Source organism: Nipponia nippon, unplaced genomic scaffold, assembly GCF_047370975.1.
Source record: "Nipponia nippon isolate SJK-2023a ecotype South Korea unplaced genomic scaffold, ASM4737097v1 scaffold_1, whole genome shotgun sequence".
NCBI classification, from domain to species: domain Eukaryota; kingdom Metazoa; phylum Chordata; class Aves; order Pelecaniformes; family Threskiornithidae; genus Nipponia; species Nipponia nippon.
The window spans coordinates 15,005,331-15,025,620 of NW_028262290.1; the positions used below are offsets into that span (position 1 = coordinate 15,005,331).

A 20,290-nucleotide genomic window follows, 5' to 3' on the forward strand; every position below is an offset into this window, starting at 1 on the left:
CAGAGACACCACGAGCATCTGAACAGACTGATCCCCTACATACCAACAATCACTGCAGGACCTGTGTCACCGTGGGTTATTCCTAGGCATTCAGCGAGATGGAAGCAGAGTCAGGAATTCTGTGAAGCACTTGTGCACATTTTCCAAGCAAGTTCTAACAAAGTTTTAGCTTTCTAAAACGTGTAGTTTCATTTCTCTTTAGCAATAAGCAACAAACTGTTGCTTCTCTCTGCACCCTTTGAAAGAAAGCCTCCTTAGAGAGAGCTTATTTACCAGCAGCTACTACACAGTGGTATCCAAAATACCATGAAACATATTCTAAGAGTAGGGACCTGCATGGTATCTTAGATATTCCTGCACTGCAGCCTCACATCAAACAGAGATGTTGGATGAAAACACTATTTGGCATCTGTGGTCTCATTCCTTTCACCTTAAATTCATTGAGATAAATTATCTCCTTATGTCCTCCCCTACTCTTTCCATTCTTCGGAGAGGTCTAAGCTTGTGTTCTTCAAGGTCATAGGCTTGGGGGAATTTTTGTACAGGGAAGAGCGAGATTTATTAGACCAGCTTGCATATATCACCTATAAGGATTACATGTTATTCTCATATCGGTATTTGCATACAGACATCCCAGCACACACATACCATTTCTGAGTCACACCTATCTTTTTAGCCCTCTGTATAAAGCAATACGAAATGAACTACTGGCTTTTTTTCTTTTTTTTTTTTTTTTGAAAGAATGTAACTGCTTGTTCTTGTGTGTCCTTACTTAGATCTTCCTCAAAGTACAGCAAAACTCCTTGCATACTAACAGAAAATTTCCATTCTTTCATTCCTTTGTAGCTATGAAAGCCGTTCTTCGTTACTGTAGTTTTTACCTTTATCTCTTCTCTGCCCTTTATTTCTCTTTGATACTTAAGAGGGAAAGTTCAGCCTTTCCTCACTGTACAAACAGTTTCCATGCTATGCTAACTACACTCTGCTCTCTGGACCTCTACAGGTAGCTTAAGAGACTTGAGTAGCACCCATCAATCATCTTTACACCTCAGGTTTGAACTCAGAGGTTAGACACAAATGCCAACTAAACTGGGACAGCTTTTTAATTGACACCAGGCGTGGGATTCAGACTCTGTAGGTTTAAATAGGCAACGAGTTAAGATCTTTCCCCCATCATCCCAGCTGGCTGCAGGGACTGTAGCTGCGGCATGCATAGGCTGTGGTGTGCAGCGCACATCCAGGCTGCAGGATTAAGCAGAAACCACACCAAAGACCACTGCCCATTTGCAATGTTGTTGTAGCTGACCTTACTCTTCCCCTCACTAATATTCACGCTGTGTCACGTGGTGAACCGCTACACAAAACCAGCACCAATGTAATTGTGCCTTCTCAAGAAATCTTAGCCTTCATTTTGAATGTCTAGCATCAGGTCAAAGTTGCAAGGTAGTTTTTTGATACTTTCCAAAGACAGAATTAATAACCAGGCTACTGCCATAAATATACCAAGTAACTTTAATGCTGCTTAGCATAAGTTTTTGTTAGATACTTTCATCCATATACTCCAGTGTAAATGTATTCTATACAATATGAAGTTTTTTTTAAAAGTATATGGCTCTAGATAAAACGTTCACAAAACAAGTTGCAATGCAAGTAGAGAATTAGAAAAAAAAAAAAAAAATCAGCCAGAGTACAAAATCTTTGGAAGATAAAAATTTCAGAAAACAAGATATACGAAAACATCCCACTGCAGTAATTCAGGATGACTGAGAGGTTCCAGTAGTCAGAAGGGCTGGCCCTCACTGCTGTGTAATCCACAAGATCCTGTCCTGGGTCAGCAGGGACTGCAGGGCACTACCGAGGGTGGCTGGTTCTCAGAGAACCTTGTACCTGACACGTTTGATAAAGTAACCTTCATAGCAGACACCCTTGTTGGCTCAAGGAGAATGAGTAGGCCTGGGAACGAACAAAGTCCTGTCTTCCCTTACACAACCACTGCTGGTCTCTGCAGAAGATTCAGGTGTGCCGGCAAGATGTGGCGAGCAAGTTGTTTTACAAGTGACAGGGAGCCTCTATTCTCCCAGGTTATCAATTTGGCACTATTCACCAGAGCAAAAATTATTTACTAGCATTATTAAAAAAAAGAAGTTTCACCGTCTGCAAAACGGCATGAGTGTTAGGGAGCAGAGCGCAATGCTATCGTTTAGTTTTGTTAAATTAATTTTCTATATATAATATCGCATGTCATTATACAACAGGGGTATTCAAGAGAGGCTCAATTAAACTTCATTCGTGCCAAAAGCAAACTCCATAGTGGGTGGACTGCTTTGCATTCCACTGCTTTCAGTAAGATGCTGCATAGGCGTCTGTCCAAATAAAAACACCTTTACAACACTGCAGGTTTAGAATGCAACAAATAACACGCTGTAAGAATTGAGGTCAGACATTATTCACCATTTGGTAACATTCCATTCAAATGACATTGACTCACATAATTAACAAATGCAGCACTTGAAGTAACAAAAACAAAGCTGTACTCCAACAAAGTAAAACAGTGCAAATATTAAACAAAAATATACCATGTATATACACACGCAACACAAATGCACTGTTTTGTTTTGCAGTATAAATAGACCCGATTAAGCTAAATTTCTAAAACTAATAAACTACTGACTGACAGTCCCAAACAGTTTCCATCTACTAAGGAATACAGTGAGCTTTAAGGATCAGATGACCATAGGTGGATATGGCTATAAAAGAGTATCAAAAGATTTCACTGGATGGATATTTAAAATATTTTCTCTGTACATCGAAGTTAATAATATATATACTAAGTTGCCATCACAAAGTCAGCTTGGGCTCTGATCACGCAGGGAGCAGCACACAGAAAACCCATGACTCTACAAGGAGCCTCAAGGCCCTCCCTGTGTGGAACGCAATGTAACGCTGCAGAACGCTTAAGGCCCAATCCCAGGACTTAACAAGGGGGGAGCTTTGTAGCTGCCTGTGCAGTTAACAGGTTAGTTTAGTTTCCATTTTCTTCCTCTTCTGATTTAGCATGAGAATTTAGCACTAGAATTAGCACTGTTCATTAGAATAGCTTCTAATGAGTACACAATAAAAGTAAAAATTAGAAAGGGAAGAGATGGAAACTTGTTTTCCGTTAAGGAAATCCTGATTAGGGGGTTAGTTGTATTTCAGCACTTTAAAACAGATTTTAAGCAAAAAAAGTCTTTTTGGAATTACATTACAGTAAAACAGACAAGTAGCACTTAATGTGATCTGAAGTGGAACACTCAGGCATTAACCTCTCTTCAGCTGCTATAGCCTCCATCTCCTTAATGCCAGGGCTGTGCTGCAACCATAACAAACAGCTGTTGCAAAGGCAAAAATCTAGAGGAGGAGCAAGGAAAAAAAGAAGAAAAAAGAAAAAAGTGAATCACACATTATATTGTTCTACATTTTTTTCTATTCTAAATGAATACAGGAACACAAATGATTCAAAAGTTACCTCCCCCAGCCAAAATGCTTAAGGTAAAGATAGGTTTGGGATCCTCTGAAGTTTTCTCACAAACCTCTCTGTAATAACCCCATGTTACTGCTTTTACCTTGCTTGCTTCAGAAGACATTTTGAAGTAGAATATGAAACAGAATGTCTGCGTAAGTTATGGTACAAAGTAATCACGTGTGTATGTACATTGTGTATTTCAATTTTCTCTTATCTAGACTGATCAAACATTAATCTCAGCTTTGTGTCCAAGTGAATGCCTTTACCAGCAAACAACTAAGACGACATCCCTCTCAACAGCAGAACTCTTTTACTTGCAGAAATACAGAAACGGCTTCAAATCTGGCCTCCTTGACCAGATTACCAGCCACTAGAACAACTTCCTGAGAAATGCCAGGAAGTTGCTATTGCTCCACAACTGAATTGAACAGATTTGAACTGAAGGTCATGCCACAGCAAACTTGACTATATAATGTAAACCAGAAGGAAGAAATGAGAAACTGATTGCTGAAAAAAATAGTTTCTCATACTGTCCAGTGCTAATGGTGGATTGTGTCTCTCAGAACATACAAACTCAATCATGTCATAACAACCTATCCCTTGCTTTCCATACAAGTGTTAATTTGACAATTAAAGTTTTGAATAGTTCTACGGTGTAGCATCTAACACCCATATAAAATGAACATATATATTTTTAATCATAGTATACAAAAGTAATGTTAAAAGACAAAATATTAGCAACCTTTTATTTTTTTCCATGTAGATCACGAGACTGTTTTAATGAAGTGTTTCAAAGGATTACAATTTTTTTCTGTGTGTCCTGACTTTCTAATTATATACTTTTGGAAAAAATGCAAAGACACTAAAGACTACAGTTATCTGAGTCACCATTTCCCAGCATCTCTTAATTAAAAATACTGAGGAAAGTTACAAAAGAGTCTCCTCCTCCCCTATCTTGAAAGGGATTTGAGGGGCTTGAAGAACTGAATTCTCCCTTGGAAAATTAGTATGGAAGGGGGAAAGGGTCTCTCAGAGTCCCCGGTATGCTGTTGTCAGACAAAATGACTGAAGTGACCATATATTGAGGGGGATCTGAACACACTGAACAAGGATTGAAGAGCTACACCTAAGGGTAGAATCTGAGATACCTGCGTAGTATAAAGCCCTCCCTTAGTTCAGGCACAGCTCTGAGACACCACCTCTGTCCTTGTGCCATCTGGCCGTTCAGGGATCAGATGTGCTCGTGTGTGCTCGAGCGTGTTACTGCCAAGTGGGTAATGGTGAGGCACTCTGGACTGGGAGACTGACGTGCCCACCTCACCCCTTCAGAGACTGGCTTGCCAAAGCAAAAGGCCTTTCCTTTTTATTCTCCTCTTGCAGAAAGACTGTGAACCTTACACCTTACATTCATCTGTTTTTATCTTAAGATGAACTGAAGGTGTTTACTGTGCAAAATTTATGGTGTATTTAGTTTTAAGGACAACAGATACCCACAGGGTGTTTTAGAAGCTTAATAAATATATGCAGTTCCCCGAGGTATGCAAGACCCTCTGGATGGTACAAAAAAATAAGAGCAGTAGTTTCAGTTCTTTAAGTTAAGCCTAAGTTAAGCCTGGCACACCTCTACTTGCCCTTCAGGAGTCCAGCCAGGGAGAAAGCTAGAGCCTGGTACATATTCTGACTCAGCTATGCACACCCACATCACTAGATACAGTGATTCAGTGATGATGCAACCACAGTGAGAAAAATGCAGCCTGAGCTTAGGCTAGCAATAAAAGCACTCTAATCCTTGCCATAAGAGACAGCAGGGCCCTTACAGATAACTTTTATGCCTGACGTAGTAAGTACGTATCTGGAGCTTCACAAGGAGCTAGTCCAAGGTTTTTTCCCCACGGCATGTTCAGGACTATCTAACTGGTATAAAAAAGGAACTGAAAGTTTGAGCACAGGCATGAAATTCACAACTGATGCTTTGATGAAGGCTCAGTTGTTATCTTTTTCTGCTATTCTAATAACCAACATTGCCTTTACAAAATATCTCATCTAAAAATTATAAGCTGTAGTAATCATATATTTAAAACACTATCGTGAAGACTAGCAACTGAGCACCTATCACATTAGCATTAGCTTATTCCAATATTTTTTGCATGTCACTGTTAGACACTATTCGCTGCTCTCAAAGACAATCCTTTCTCTCACAGCTCCTCCTTCTATTCCAGCTTGCTGTGAAGTTCCCAAGTTGAATGGTTGGCTACAAGGGCTTACAACAGACTTCTGTTCCCCACATACAAATATGTGAAATACATACCGAGGCTGCTATGCTTATGTTATATTCATGATCAGCTAGAATCTTCTCTTGTGTGGTGGAATTGAATTTGCGGGGAAAGTGATGCAGAGATGTAGTTGCTGCTTGCAGTAGAAAAGCTCCAAAATAAAAGACAAAAGTAGCCCCATGGAAAAGAAAATCCTGAAAAGCAAATAACAGAATCAGTCTGGGCTGCAATACATATCTAATTCTTCTAGTCTCAGTACAAATGAAACCCAACACTGAACCATGAAACGAGCACTGATAACAGTAACTTTAGATAACAGTGTTAAAGCCATCCAAGAGCTTAACCTGGACATGTTTTCACAGCTGCTTGCAATTTCAAGCAACTCACGAACATAATTAGTGATAAAGGGCAACTCTCCCTTTCCCCAAGCCCTATATTCTTTCAAATTAAGAGGCACATGCTCATCTATATGTATACATGCTGACCTTTTAGATCACTTTAAAGCTATTAGAGCTTACAGAAGTCTTCCTTCATACGGCTTAGATAAAAAAGAAGGGACATACAGGCCAACTTTATCACAATTTCAGCAGTACAATACAAACTTGCAGTCCCCCAAATCCCTTCTCAGCTATAACCTGAGCTCCAGAAGTCCCCCCTCGACGCTTAAATTTTGCTTCTGTAAATGCCCAGAAACACCTCAGCCTTGACACAGCTGAAGTTTACTTCCTGATACAATCAGAATCCAAGAACTGAGGCATTTCCTCAACTCACTCTGACTTGGCTCTACGCAAAATACAGTAATTTGGATGTACTCTATGACACTGTGGAATAAAATGCCTGAGACTTGAGAGGACAGGAGTTAGGATTTACTTTAAATATGCATCTCTCCTGGCCTTCTCTAGGCGATTCCCTCCTCTGTGGTGAATGCTAGCTGAACACAAGGTTTAAACATCTAATTCTCATTTCTGGATTCTACTACTGGAGCACACGAAAAAGCAGCTCTGGTGCCTAAATCTCTTTGCGGGTTGTATTTCAGAGTCCAGTGTTCCATGCATTAAGATCCAAGACATGTTCCAGTACAGTTTTAAAATGTCTAAAATATTCTTCCAACATCCCCTTCTGTTGTTGAGTCTGCAAAGCTGACATTTGCACTGCACTCAGTTCCTGAGTCTATACAACATATACTTTGTGCCTATACCTATGCAGGTCTGCAAAAGCCATAGACACAATTTTTAAAATTATAGACAGGTATATGTACGCTTTTTGATGATATCCACGTTATATAGCCTATCTCCAGCACTAATGAATTCTTTATGCACTTTTAATTCACTTGAGTGCAATGGACTACCAGTATGTCAGCAGTAAGAACCCAGGGTGCACCATGTGCAAGTCGGTCACAACAGCAGACAGCATTCACGTGCACTAGAGGTTATGGTGCAACATCCTTACTGTCTCATATCAGAGTGAGAACGTGCTGCATTTCCCTGTTTAGAGAATTGTTTTTTCGTAGATGTGAGATTTTACTTTTATCGAAAGAATTTTCTTTTCAAACTCATCAGTTGTTCCATATTTGATAGCAGCTAAAGTTACTTAAATCATACCCTAGTCAGTTTTGATAAGTCACAATATAAGCTGCTACTACAGTTTCCCATTCTGCTTAGATCAGGAAATAATTTTCTCTTAATTAAGAATCATTTGATCATTTGAGGTTAGATCATAGAGTGTACTGCTTTTCTTAATGACTGCTAATTACCGGGAATCCAAGTTTTGGCAAAACAGCTACAGTAATTCCCAACTTCTGGTTTTCCACCCTGGCTGGGTTGTTGGGTTTTTTTTCCCCATTTTTTAAAAACAATTACTTCCTCTTGGAGTATCACCAGGAGGCCCCACTGACATCAACAGAACTGAGAAAGGGGCAGGGGGTGGCTTCCTGACCCAGCTGGATAGCCTGATAGCCTTTTTGTGCTAGGCTTGCCAGATCTCAAGCTTTGGGCATACGACACATTCCCTCAGTCTCCAGCTCTGCTGTAACGTCTGTACCTCATAGAAAAAAATAGTAAGGACCTACTCCAGCGTGAGAGTGCTGAAGCATCGGAGAAGCTGCAGTGCTCTGCTACAGCTGGGGGAGGCACTTCTCCCCACCAGATGCTTACCGTTTGGCTTCCCCAGGCTCGCTCGAGCTGGCAGACAGACATGCACATCTTCCATGCTACCGCCTACCACGTCAGACTGCATGCAGGTGTGTGTTCACTGTGTGACACATACTGGACCCCGTACCACGGCCTGACAGACCCATTCATAGCACAGGATTCCGTCAACTTGAAAGGTCTGCGTAAACCCATGGGTAATCAAGGACGTCCATTATTATTGGGCTGCTAAATACCTAGCGTGCAACTACGTCAGTGTTACCAGCTTTTGGCACCACTGCTCGTGAAGGAGGACAAATAGCTCCATGAGGAAGACAGTGCTGACTGCATACAGGGGAGGTATTTTCAGGAGACAACCTCTTTCATTTCCTTCATTCTCCTGCCAAACCCTCTAATTTCCTTCTCCTGGCAGCAATTACCGTGAAGCTATGTAACATCGGTAAGGTTTCACGTTCGTATGGTTATGGTTTCTGTGACTAAAAAACCCAAGACCTTACGAGGGAGGTTTTTTTTGTTTTTTAGTAATTGTTAGCATGGTGCCTAACTCTCCCTGGCCTCCACACTTGTATAATCATTGAAACCTCATACAAAGTGTATGTAAAACACTACCACATCTGCATGATATGTTAGTTCACATCTAATTTTGTAAATGAGTGTATTGTGAGTCAGGCTGTTAAGGACAGTATTTGTCATGCCATCTGGTTTAATAAAGAGATGTACAGAGCAATGTACCTCCATAAGGTCCGTATTTTCCCCCACCTTTTCACTGTGTGGCATCTTATTTTTTAAGTATCTGTATTAGTACCAATGGAGCTACTTATGATGTAAGGTATTATTAAATGCAGGGCTGTCAGAATCCCATGCTGTTTTTCAAACTGACATTTAAAATCCTGGAGTCTTAAACCACATTTATCTCTACATCAACCACATTTTAATCTCTACATGAAGCTATAGTACTCCAATGTAACTAAGCCATGACTCTTCCTATTTTTGACCTAATCTAATGACCTGTAGCTTCTGAGTTCTATTGTAAATTTAATTTATGAAATAGCAAACCCCACGTATTTATCTAAATACATGCCAACCTAAAACAAACAGGTACACCTTTTTATTTTATAGTAATAAAAATAGTTTTAGTGTTTCTAGAAATTATTTATTTGCAACAGAAGGTAAAAAAGTCTTTGTGCAGTATTGCTAAAGAGTTTAGTGCCAACAAGTTACAGAACATTTGGGTACCTGAAAATAGTGATCAAAAGATCTACCTAGTGTTATTTTGGTGACAGCTGGAAGGGGCTGGATTTCAGCTACCATGTTAGAGATAAAACGATTCACTCTGCATTTATTTAAGATGTTGACTTAGTTATGACAGATTTTTAGATTAAGTTACAGAGTCCCACAGATGCAGCTTGTATACAAGTCATGTAGCAATTTCCTGAAATAGAAAGTTTTTCAGTAGTTTATCATATACAAGGGGACAAAATTAACAGTACAACAAATCACTGCCAGCATCAAGTAGCCAATGTGTAAGGCACACTTACACAACTGTTATAAGATGAACATTTGTATAGCATTTTCAATCTATAAAAGGCTATGCCCTCACCCAGCAACTCTTAAATAGATGCATGATTGTAAATTGGCAAACAGTTTCAATGAAACCCAGGACACTATTAATTTACTTAAGTTATGCACATGCTCAAGGGCTTTGTTGCACCATAACTTGTGAGGATGTCGCAGCATAAATCCCTGTAAAGGTCTCTGTACTTGTAACTCATTATTAGCCTAATTACTGCCTGTATTGTGCTGGAAAGCTGAGACTGTATGTATGTGTGTTCGCTATCAAAGTGCTAAAGTTTGTTTTAATAGAACCCAGTGTGTTACCCCTGATGGGCTTTGAAGTTATCAGTTAGAGCCCCAAACTCATGAAGCTCTATGATTTGCTTTGTTTTAAGGGACTGTCCATGAATAACTTGAACAGATAAATAACCACAGATGGTGATACTGAAGCACGCAAGGTGAAGGTGATCAGCAGTTAGAAACAGCCATACTTTAATATTTTAGAAGTTTTGGTCTTTTGGGAAGATTTTTTGGAAATTCCCATTCTGATCACAGTTTTGCCACCTCTTATTATTCACTTCCAGTAACACAAAAGTGTGATACTATCTCATGCTCAACTACTTAAGCACTAAAACCTCAAAGTAAAAAACAGTTCATGACAACAAAGGAGTACATAAATTAGCAGTCAATAACCTGAGGAATCCATGTGGTTGGTAAAAACTGGAGCCAACAGCTTCCCTTTTTTTAATAGGAAGGTACAGTCTGTGAGAACTACCGGCACAAGCCGTAACAATCCATTACAGCAAGAATCAAGTCTTGTCTTCACAACGAAGAAAAGCTGAGCAGAGTATAATAATATCTGTAGTCTCACCAGGCTTCCTCTAAGAAAGATAAATGTTACGTCTTCTAAAAAGATGTTAAACTATATCAGCAGGTTGTGCTGATATGTGTGTGATATAATTCCTTAAAGCTGCCCCAGCTTTAAGGAATTGACCCAAAAGTCAGCAAAAGACTTTCTTAGGAACTGGAGACTTCCCGGGTGCTTTAGTCCAGTCCATGCTATCTCAGACAACCACACCACACAATGTGTTCACAAGTGTATCGCTTCCTTTACAATATTAGATGTAACTTTCTACCCCCCATTATTCACAGGGTGTTACTACCACTTCTCTAATCGTCAGAAAATATTTTCCGATTCCAGTCCATAATTATTTCTGGCCATTTAAACCAATTTGTTGTCATGCCTTGTTAAACTAGTCCTCTTCCTGCTACTCATGCATTTCACGTGCTCATAGAAGACAAGTATACTCCTTCAATCAGTTTCAAAAGCTGGGCTCTTTCAACCTCCATCATAAAACAGGTCCTGTATTTTCTCCGTCATCCTTGTAGCCCTACTCTTTCTTTTTCCAGTTTTGAATTCCTCTGTTTTGAAAAACTTTCCGCTAAAACAGAAGGCCAGGCTTTAAGACTTAGGATCAGTACTTCTCATTAAATGATTTTCAGTTTATAAAACAAAGGGAATCCTTAAATAAAGAAAAAAATCTTACCGTCTGGTTCCAGTTGACAGCAATTCTATTTGCATAACCGAAGAGGAACACACACAGGAACACAATGGACAGGAACCACGCAGTCACTGCTACAAACATTACCCATCCCTGCAGCAGCGGCAGTGGAACTCGGGTAGAAGCTACCAAAATCCAGACTATCGTTCCAAACAGCTGCAAGGAAAGGAATACAGACGATGAACTGAGAGATAACTTTTATTCAGTCCTTTCTGCCTAAGGACTAATACCCCACATCAACGTGTCCTCAGATTACTTTTAGGAACCAAGAGGAAACACTTCAAAAGCACTCAGAGAGCCTAAGTGCCATTCTCAGAAATGACAGGTGCTACGTGGCAGTAAGACAAAGCCACTCTGAAATTCTTAGAAGCTCTTAAAATAGCCTTGAAAATGGGATTTACAAACCCAGGTGACTTGCATGCTGCTGCTGAAAATTTTACCCTTGCTCTCATTTTGAGGGAAATATAAGAAATGTGAAAACATGGTTCACAAATACACAACCTCTCTCTATATATACACTAAAGTTAGCATGACAAGGATGTACGTCAGATTTGGATTCAATCTCATAGTGTTTAGTTTTGTAGTCCTAATCAGATGAGATACAAAAATGAGATGAAACTGCATCTTCTTTTTCAATGCATTTGTAACAAAATGCTGAAAGATAACATATTAAGGAATAAAATGAAAGAGAAAACTAGAATACAGAATAAGGTGAGTTATAAATTATGTTGTAACGACTAGATAAACATACAGTTTTCCAGAATTATCATAACCCAGGGAAGAATTCAGCACCGCCAATTTTCTTTTCAGCATACTGATCGCAACGACTGAGTGGTGGGGATGCTGTTCTATGATGGGCTGATGGAGAATTTACATACTCTAAGGCTTGCCTGGTTTATTCAACTCTTGGCCTAATGAAGGGTACTATCTCTCCTTGCCATCCTGCCTCTTTATAAAAAATGATAACTGGAGAAAATCATAATTGCCATCTGAAGTATGTTCATTTATTGTGGAAAGACTTAACTTCATAATCCAACCTGCTGTGTAGTGACAGCTACAATCAATTTCCAAGCAAGTTACTACTTTCCTGTTTAAATCCTACAGATTTACAACTACAGAGTCAGAGGCTACATTTTCAGATTCAGAGAACTTTCTTATGAATCAAGGTTGGATGAGAGATACCTTTTAAAAGATGCCTGCTATAAAATTAGTTAGTTCCTCTCCCGTGTTACATTGCAGCAGCACATATGTAAAGATGCACTGCTAGTCTCAATTCAAAACTCCCAAGGGTTTATGTATTAGCCTTCAAGTTGTCCTCTAGGGTTCCTTTTTTAGCTGCTGTGAAGAACCAAACTTTCTCTAGTTTCACAAGACTGCAGGTGCAAGTCTGTTACTCAGAGACCAGATAGTGATGGGCAGTGAGGAAGCAGAAGGAATAGCAGAAAGCGTCTGTTAAACAAAAAGCAGAGACATACGAAATGCTTTCAGTATTTTGAATGTGCAACCTTGTAGGCTTCTTTAAAAATAAATGTAGAAATTTACCGTAGATGGCTAATCTCAGTGCCCACTGTCATTCCCTCACTGCCATTTCCCTCATATTACGCCTGTCCACTTCAGCTTGGCTGCCAGGTGTGTTGGCCAACCTAATTAACCTTTTGTCTCTACTGACTAAGGGCCTGATTTAGTGCCTGGACTTGTGCTCTGAGCTCTTTGCTCGGCTGCAGTTTTACAGCTTGCAAGGTAGGATCCATCTCACTGACTGGGACCCAAGCAGTTTCAGCTCTGACCCCAAGAAAAAAAAAAATTAATAAAATTAGATGAGTTCTGCCAAGTTTGGTTTTTTTTCTCCTACTAATTAGTGCCACAGTTCTGCAGAGCCTCATACTCAGCCTTAGCTCAAAGGTCCTCAGCCCAGAGAGGTCTCACACGCACATGACATTAAAGACACTTGTAGGAGTTTGCACAGGACCGGTAACGCACGCACGCAGGCAAAACCCAGTGTAACTCTCCATGGCGGATTTTGGGGTCTGGGACTCTGGCTCTTCGCATCCCCACGGGCCTCCCGGTGCCGCCCAGGGCGGGGGGGGGGGGGAGGCGCCCCGCCACCGCCCGGCCCGGCCCGGCCCGGGGTAAGCAAACACGCCGGGGCAGGCCGGAGGGAGCGGGGACGGGTCCCGCTGCCCTTCCCGGCATAACCCCGCATCCCAGACCCCGGCCCCGGTGCCGGAGCGGGGCAGCCCAGGGGCTCCCCCCTGCCGCAGCCTCGGCCGCCCGCACCTTTCCCACTCACAAAATGGCAGGTGAGGAGCGCGGGCGACGCGGGGCTGCCGCTCGGCCGTCCCCGGGCGGAGGCACGGCCCCCCCGGCTTCGGGCACCGCCGCCTACGCGGGAAGGAGACGGGCAGCAGGCGGCGGGGCGCGGAGCCGCGGCGGGGCGCTGAGGGGAGGGAAAAGCGCGGGAAGGCCGGCGGCCGCCCGCCCGCTCCCCCCCCCTCCGCACTCACGATCTCCAGGAAGATGACGGCTCCCGAGTAGGTGCGCAGGATCTCCAGGCCGGAGGGCAGAGTGACCCGGGGGGGCGGGAAGTAGGCAGCGGGGTTGGGAGGCGGCGGCATGGACGAGGATCCCCTGGGTAGCATCTTGCTGTGGCGGCGGCTGCCGAGCGCGGCGGGGACGGCCAAGCCGCGGCCAGGTGGGCGAGGAGGAGGAGGGAGCAGGTGCGGGCAGGCTGTGCGCGCCGCCCCGGCTGCCTCCCTCCGGCCCGCCCCACCGCCGGGCCCGCCCCGCCGCCTCGCCTCGCCCGGGCCTGGGCGGGCGTCCCCGGGGGGCTGGCGAGCGGGCCTGCCCCGCTGCACCGCGCCGGCCCGGCCCCCGGGCCGCCCTGGGGGGAGGCGGCGGCCGTGCGGGGGGCAGGGGCAGATTCCGCCGGCCGAGCGCCGTGCGCGGTGCCGGGGCGGGCTGCCGGGCGCTGCGCCCCGGCCCGGGCCGCCCGGCGCCCCCGAGGAGCCGTGCCGTGCCCCGCCGGGGCTTTCGGCTTCCCCGGGGTGCGGAGCTTCTCATTCGCGAGTCCTGAGTCAGATCCAGCCAGACTTAACCAAGCGTTATTTCCTAACGCCAGCGTGCAAAAGGTTGTTATTTACCTTCTGGTTACAGATATTTCAGGCTTCAAAATTACGAGGTTGCACTTTTTTTTTTTTTTAAAGACTCCAACTGGGTTGCCCATTCAAAATACTAAAAACATTTCATGAGTACCTGCTTTTCGTTCACTCTGACTCAACTGTGCGCAACTACTTAAAAGTAGTAGAAAACGTCTGATGTAAAAGTTCTGGTTAGGTGAGAGTCTAGGCAGGTACGTGTTCATCAGACCACTTATAATGCATTTTCTCATGTGTCTTTGTATCCGTGTCTTCCCCAGATGAAGGATGTGGCATCATCAGCAGTTTTGTTATTTCTCCTTGTGTGGCTTAGGCTGGGGTGTCCTGTCACTGGGATGACTAGGCACGGTTTCAGCCAGTCTTATCCCGTGCAGTGTTTCTGGGTGTTTATCCTCAATGTGTACAGCTGCAATTTTAAAGACAACATTTTAAGAAGGGTTCATGCAAGTGTATGCATCTGCTCTGGAGGTTAAACCAGCTAGGGCGTTAACACTGTGCTCCTTTATTTTTAGATGTGTGATGTTTCTCAGTTGTGCTTTTGTGATGAGAAGAAATGCCTCAGCTGGAGATGCCAGTCTTCCCCACCCCAATCCAAACTCTAGGTGGGGAGCAGTCAGCTCCTCTAAACACAACTCATCCGTGCTTCCAGCATACCCAGTACATAAATAGGTTTGGTGCACTTCTGAAGTAATAGCTGCTTAGCTTTGAAATCATGGCTGCAGAAGGAGGAAGAAGCAACAGTTAGTATTCTTTCTTGTGCTCTTTCCTCATCCCTGCACCCCTTGTAGCTGGATGCCTCTTGCACTCTTAAGAAGTGGGAGGTGTGGGATTGAATCCCCAGTTAGGCTAAGGCAGGCACTGAGCCTGGCCTCCCCTCTTTTCTGAGTGCTTTACCCTGTCAGTTATCAGATAAGAAGACGGATACCTCTTATTCCTCCTCTAGACTTATTTTAGAAGTGAACCTTGTGTCCCATCCATTTATCTTCAGGGAAGGGCTCCAGGCTCTAGAGGCGCATGCCTACAGGTCCCACCTTAGGTATGTTTTGGAAGGGAATGGGATTCAGACTTGTGCCTAAGCGATGAGGTGTAGGCGGTTCGTTCTTGGGGTTGCATTCTGGAGACCGTATGTCCAATTAACTCCACAGTCTGGCCCTCAATCTGTTGAGACTGCCCTGCAGAGGGAGAAATCAGAGTGGGTGGAAAACTGGGTAGATCCGTTTATGATTCGGAACAAGAAATGTGATTATCCTTATCTTACACAGAGGAAGTACATATAACACTTGGTCATAAACATTTCCAGTTTTATTATCCAGCCGCACAATTAATCTGTGTGAATTCCATCAGCAGTGGATTTTACTGATGATTACATACCATGTGCAGTCGTTTTTTTCTTCCTTGTAAATACCATTCATTTTAACCTGTACATTCCTTTTAACACTGATTTTCTTGAATTTTAGGAGGTTTTCACACTGAAGTCTAAGTTTCACTGTTAGATGTACATATACACAAATAGCCTTAAAGTAGATTTATGGCGATACTTTTTCCTAAATCCTAATAATTTAAATGAAACTAGCTGTTTAAATTATTTTTACTGGTAGGATTTGCTTCGATGCCATGTGGGGATTCCTCGTATATTGATTCATATACTGTTTGGATCTTTAAAAATCTAGATTCTTTAAGAGATTAGTAGCAGAATTGCATTTTTAAGTTTCCATGGCAAAAGACCATGTTTGTGTTGGACTGCTTTTCAATAGCATTTTAATGAAAATAATTGCATCTTGGCATGTTACAGAGTAAACTACTGGTGCTGCTTCAAGTCCACCGCAGTCAACAAGCAGACAGAAGTATATTGATTCACTGTACATAGAAAGGTCTGTCTATACAACCAGAAGGACTAAAAACCTCTCTTAAATAACTGTTACATAAAGTTCAAACTTTTTCCCTTTCGTGTTCTTATGCTCATGGCAGCCTAACATAAGGTTGGCATTGTCACAGAACTGCAGAAACAGTTGCTGTCATTTTTAGATGATGAAAATTATTGATGATTTAAAATCCAACTATAGTGATGTAATATGTGCATATCTTTAATATATATTGAAATTAAAATATCTGGTTCTGAATGTTGTAATTCTCCCCTTCCCCCAAGTGACCAATCATTAGAAAAATGCATTAAATTATGGAAATCTGTAGTCAGCGATTAACCGTCACATATAAACTCTAGGGATTAGGAGAGAGAAATTGGTATTTTGAAAAAAATACAGACATACATTGTGTTGGATATGAAAATTACTTGTACAGCGGTCCTATGTAGCAAGATTCAGACTACCTTTTGTGATGTATGGTATAACTCTTCTGGAAGAGCTGAATATTTTTAAGGATAGTAGAGTAATAGGTGAAAGTAATGTCAATATGAGAATTCGTGGTCCTTAACACCTTACCTGAGTGTGTTATCAGAACCTCCTCTGGAAGCAGATGTAACTCTGCTAATCTCATGTCTTGTGTTGCAGTGCACAACGGTGGTCTGCCAAAATGGCCAAAGTGGTGGAAAGTTTAAAATAAATGACAGTAACCTTATTCTCTACCTATGTGGCTTTGGTTACCCACAGGCAGATCTGCACAAACAGATCTCCCTAAGCCAGAGCAGAGCTGAGCAAGGTTTTTCTGATAGTGTCAGGACCTGCTGCTTTCTTCCAGTTACTTTCTTGATCTGGAGAAAGTTGCCCTCAAAAGCCCTCTGTGTTTCTTTTAGAATTGCAAAGCTCCTCTTTCTTAAGAAAGAACGCAGACTCTCTTAATCCCGTAGTTAGTTATATATCAAAAATAGAAAACCCGAAGCTGATTGTATAAAATGCAGTCTGTTTTGTTTATGAATGAATTAATTTAACATGCTCCTGGAAATTGCATGCAGGATTCTGATCTCATACTGGTGCAAATTCAGCAGTCATTCCCCCTTAGCCACTGAAATTAAATAGGCATAAAACTGGTTTGCATAAGATGAATGATAAGGACACCTTTTAGCGTCATTTGTGTAGTGTATTTACTCAGTAGTAACAGCACTTTAGTGTCATGGTTGGACCGGTGCATATTATGAATTAGTGTGCAAATACCACCACATCGTTGCGGTTTCTTGGGAGGCAGTGTGGCAGTTTTTATTTTAACAGGAAGGGCCAGGCTTTTGATTGCATGCTACCCCTTTTTGCATCATCAAACGAAGGGAAAAATAGCTGTTGAAATCACTCGCTTGATCTAGTTAAACTGAGCTTGGGATGCCTGCCGGAAGGAGGAGATGAAGATAAATGTGCCACCTGTTTGGTCCACCAGTCCCAGGGATGGCTGGTTACCAAATCAGTCCCCGGAGTAGCTTAAAGCGGTCTCAGAGCTGCTCTAAGGAGTGATTTCTGGCTGGCGCTTGAGGCTGCGGTGGTACTCTGGATATGGCCGCTTCCCGCAGAGTGTCTTCTGTGCCCAGAGCTGTGAGAGGAAAGGTGTTGACCTGGCTACTTTAGCTCTCCATGGTCCCAGGATGCTTTTTAAAGCAGGGAATCCTTAGCTGGCTGGTTAAGGGAGTTTAAGGGTCCTTTCACACAGGCACCACACAGCTGAGAGGCTGGCGTCGAGCCAGAGACCCTCCTTGCCGGAGTAGGCTGGTGTTACTGAGACCAGAATGAGGTCTCTGACCTGTTCCGACAACATCGTTTCCATGTGCCTAAGGATGCCAACACTTAATTTGTTTGACTTGGTGGCACTGTAGTTCTCTAGCGGTATAGTATAATGTGCAGTCAAAGGGCCAATTCTCCTTTCGTTTACACTGAGAAATTCCTCTTAGACGCAAAATCTCATCGTAGCAGAGAGGAGGATCCTGAACTCACATGGTGCGGGAGGCTGGGTAGGGAGGGACATCACAGAGCAAAGTTACCAAGTGGGAAAATGTTGCAAGAAGTCAATGTGCTGCTCTTGGCATAGGTGAGCCAGCAGGGAAAATGGGTTTCATGGATCGACCCCACCGGGGAACATGAAAGTCTCGGAAATACAGGCTAGAATGCATTCCAACATTCCAGCATTCTTGTAGGTGAGGGATGAGTAAGTGGCACTGGTTGTTTAAGACAGAATTGCTCAGGGAAACCAGTAGACAGACTGCACAGCAGCAATACTTGCTGGTTTTGCTGCCCTGTCCCCCTCCTGCTCCGTGGTGTAAAAGAGGAGCAGTTCAGCTGGTTGCAGAGGAACCCAAACGGGCAGGCGGGCATGCCATCCAAGTGCTGCCAGCGCAGGATGCAGCACAGCACCGTGCCGTTAGGGCTGCTGCTGGCATGGGGCTCTTCTCACTGTGTCATCAGTCAGGGCTTGACATACTAATCTTTAATGACAACATGTTGGCCTCTGGTCGTACCTCTCGCTGGTCAGGAGTATGTATCTAGTGTTTTGGTGAACTATCACTGCTGACAGGGAGTAATTTTTTTTCCTCAGTTGCAGTTTGTTTGCTTTTTGGGGACTGTTTGTTTTATTGAGCGAATTTCTGGCTAAAAATCCAATAGAAGGCAAAGGATAATTAAGCAAAAGGCAACAGTGGCTTCATTTTGTGATGAATGAATTCAGGAAGGAGAAGCAGGTAGACATATTAAAATATGCTTGTATAAAAAAAGCTCTGTAATGGTTTGAAATAGCATAAAAACACTGCTGCAAAAGGAGTGAGCCTATAGGTTTCAAAGCACTCTGAATTTATTCAGTTGTAAATGAAAAGGATTTATCTTAGTGTTAGAATATATACACATAATTAGGCCTTATCTGATGGCTATTAGTAAGGTGGTAAAGAGCTATTTGAATGTAAGTATGGCCATCATTAAGTGAATCATAGGAACCTCTATATTTGTAGTTAGTTTCAGTTTGCTTAAAATTGCAAGGTCTTATTCTACTGTCATCTGTTGCTACTTAGCAGTAACTACTGGAGTTATAAGGCTGAGAGGGAGCTCTTCAACAACCGCATCACTGGCAGACCTGTAATCCTTTTACTGACTATGCTTCATCTTAAAACTGTCTTTGACCCTGGCCTCTGAGAATCCTATGCCTCTGGTGTTTACGAACTTTCGCATGGTGGTTCAAGCTGCGCATAAGCCAGCGTAACTGCGCTGCTGCCAAATGAAGTGATCCTGTTCCCCCAGCTGTGGTTTCCCTCTGCCTCCTTTGCATTGGAGCTAGCAAAAGTGAGGGTGCAGAGTGGGCTAGGCCAAGGCAAAACTGTTCCTTTTTTCTCTTTGATTGGTTAGGCTTGTGCTGAAATTAATTAATTTCCAGTACTAACAGATCAGTTTAAAAATAAACTCAAAACTTATGAGCTGTCATGTTCTATCTTCTTTGTGGAATGTACAGTATATGGGCTTTTTTTCTCTTTTAAGATGATAGATGGAAAACCATTATTATGATTTTTCTTTTAGATAAGAAATGCTGATGCAGCCTATAGAAGCCTTCACATGGTCTGAGCCATGCTTCTACACCTCTAGACACTGTGTGCTGCTATGTCCATATTAAGTAAAGGGAAAAATCAGATCATCACAGTGATCTATTTATACTGAAAGGATATTGATTTCATTATGAAATTCAATTAGTTCATAAAGAGGTGTTTGAATGTTCTTATGTATAGGTGATTTTAGGGAAATTAGTATCTGGAATGTATTTTATTGAGTCAAGTTTACAGTGGTTTATGTCCTGCCTGACTCCAGGAGTCTCAATAGACATGAATGGGTCGCAATATATTAGCATTTGTCTCATTTTTTGTAAGCACATGTTCTGTAACCTTGAACTTTAGATTATGAGCTTGTGTGTCCTCTGCAATGATAAACTCCCGTAGGGCACTCAGGTGTTTGCAGGAGCTGGATGCCCCTTAGAGAACACGAACTCTATTTCTAATGCACGATTTTCTGATGTCAGATTGAGAAATGCTGCCCGCTGATGTGCTTACATCCTCTGAAAACCAGCCCTGATACTGGTGCGAAGTTCCAAATAGTAACTGTTTCTGATTCACCAAGTGCTGAAGCAACATCAGAAGTTAGTATAACACGTGAGAACAGTATCTTTATTTCAGAAGACTGTGAGTTTT

The 20,290-nt window shown here is 42.5% G+C and overlaps 1 protein-coding gene and 1 long non-coding RNA gene across 2 annotated transcripts in view; one reads left to right on the plus strand and one right to left on the minus strand.

Annotated features, from left to right (window-relative positions):
- Nucleotides 1-1,494: 1,494 nt before the first annotated feature.
- Nucleotides 1,495-13,800, minus strand: MAL2 (mal, T cell differentiation protein 2). The gene is made up of 4 exons (XM_087747162.1): nucleotides 13,546-13,800; nucleotides 11,027-11,197; nucleotides 5,814-5,972; nucleotides 1,495-3,390 (listed from the first exon to the last, which is right to left on the minus strand). Exons 1-4 carry the CDS (start codon nucleotides 13,678-13,680, stop codon nucleotides 3,319-3,321), a joined length of 537 nt encoding a protein of 178 aa, XP_087603288.1. The 5' UTR covers nucleotides 13,681-13,800; the 3' UTR covers nucleotides 1,495-3,318.
- LOC148057248 (uncharacterized) overlaps nucleotides 13,197-20,290 on the plus strand; it is a 71,304-nt gene continuing 64,210 nt past the window's right edge. The window contains exon 1 of the long non-coding RNA XR_015702226.1: nucleotides 13,197-13,341. This is a non-coding gene — a long non-coding RNA (uncharacterized LOC148057248). The remainder of the gene's footprint in view (nucleotides 13,342-20,290) is intronic.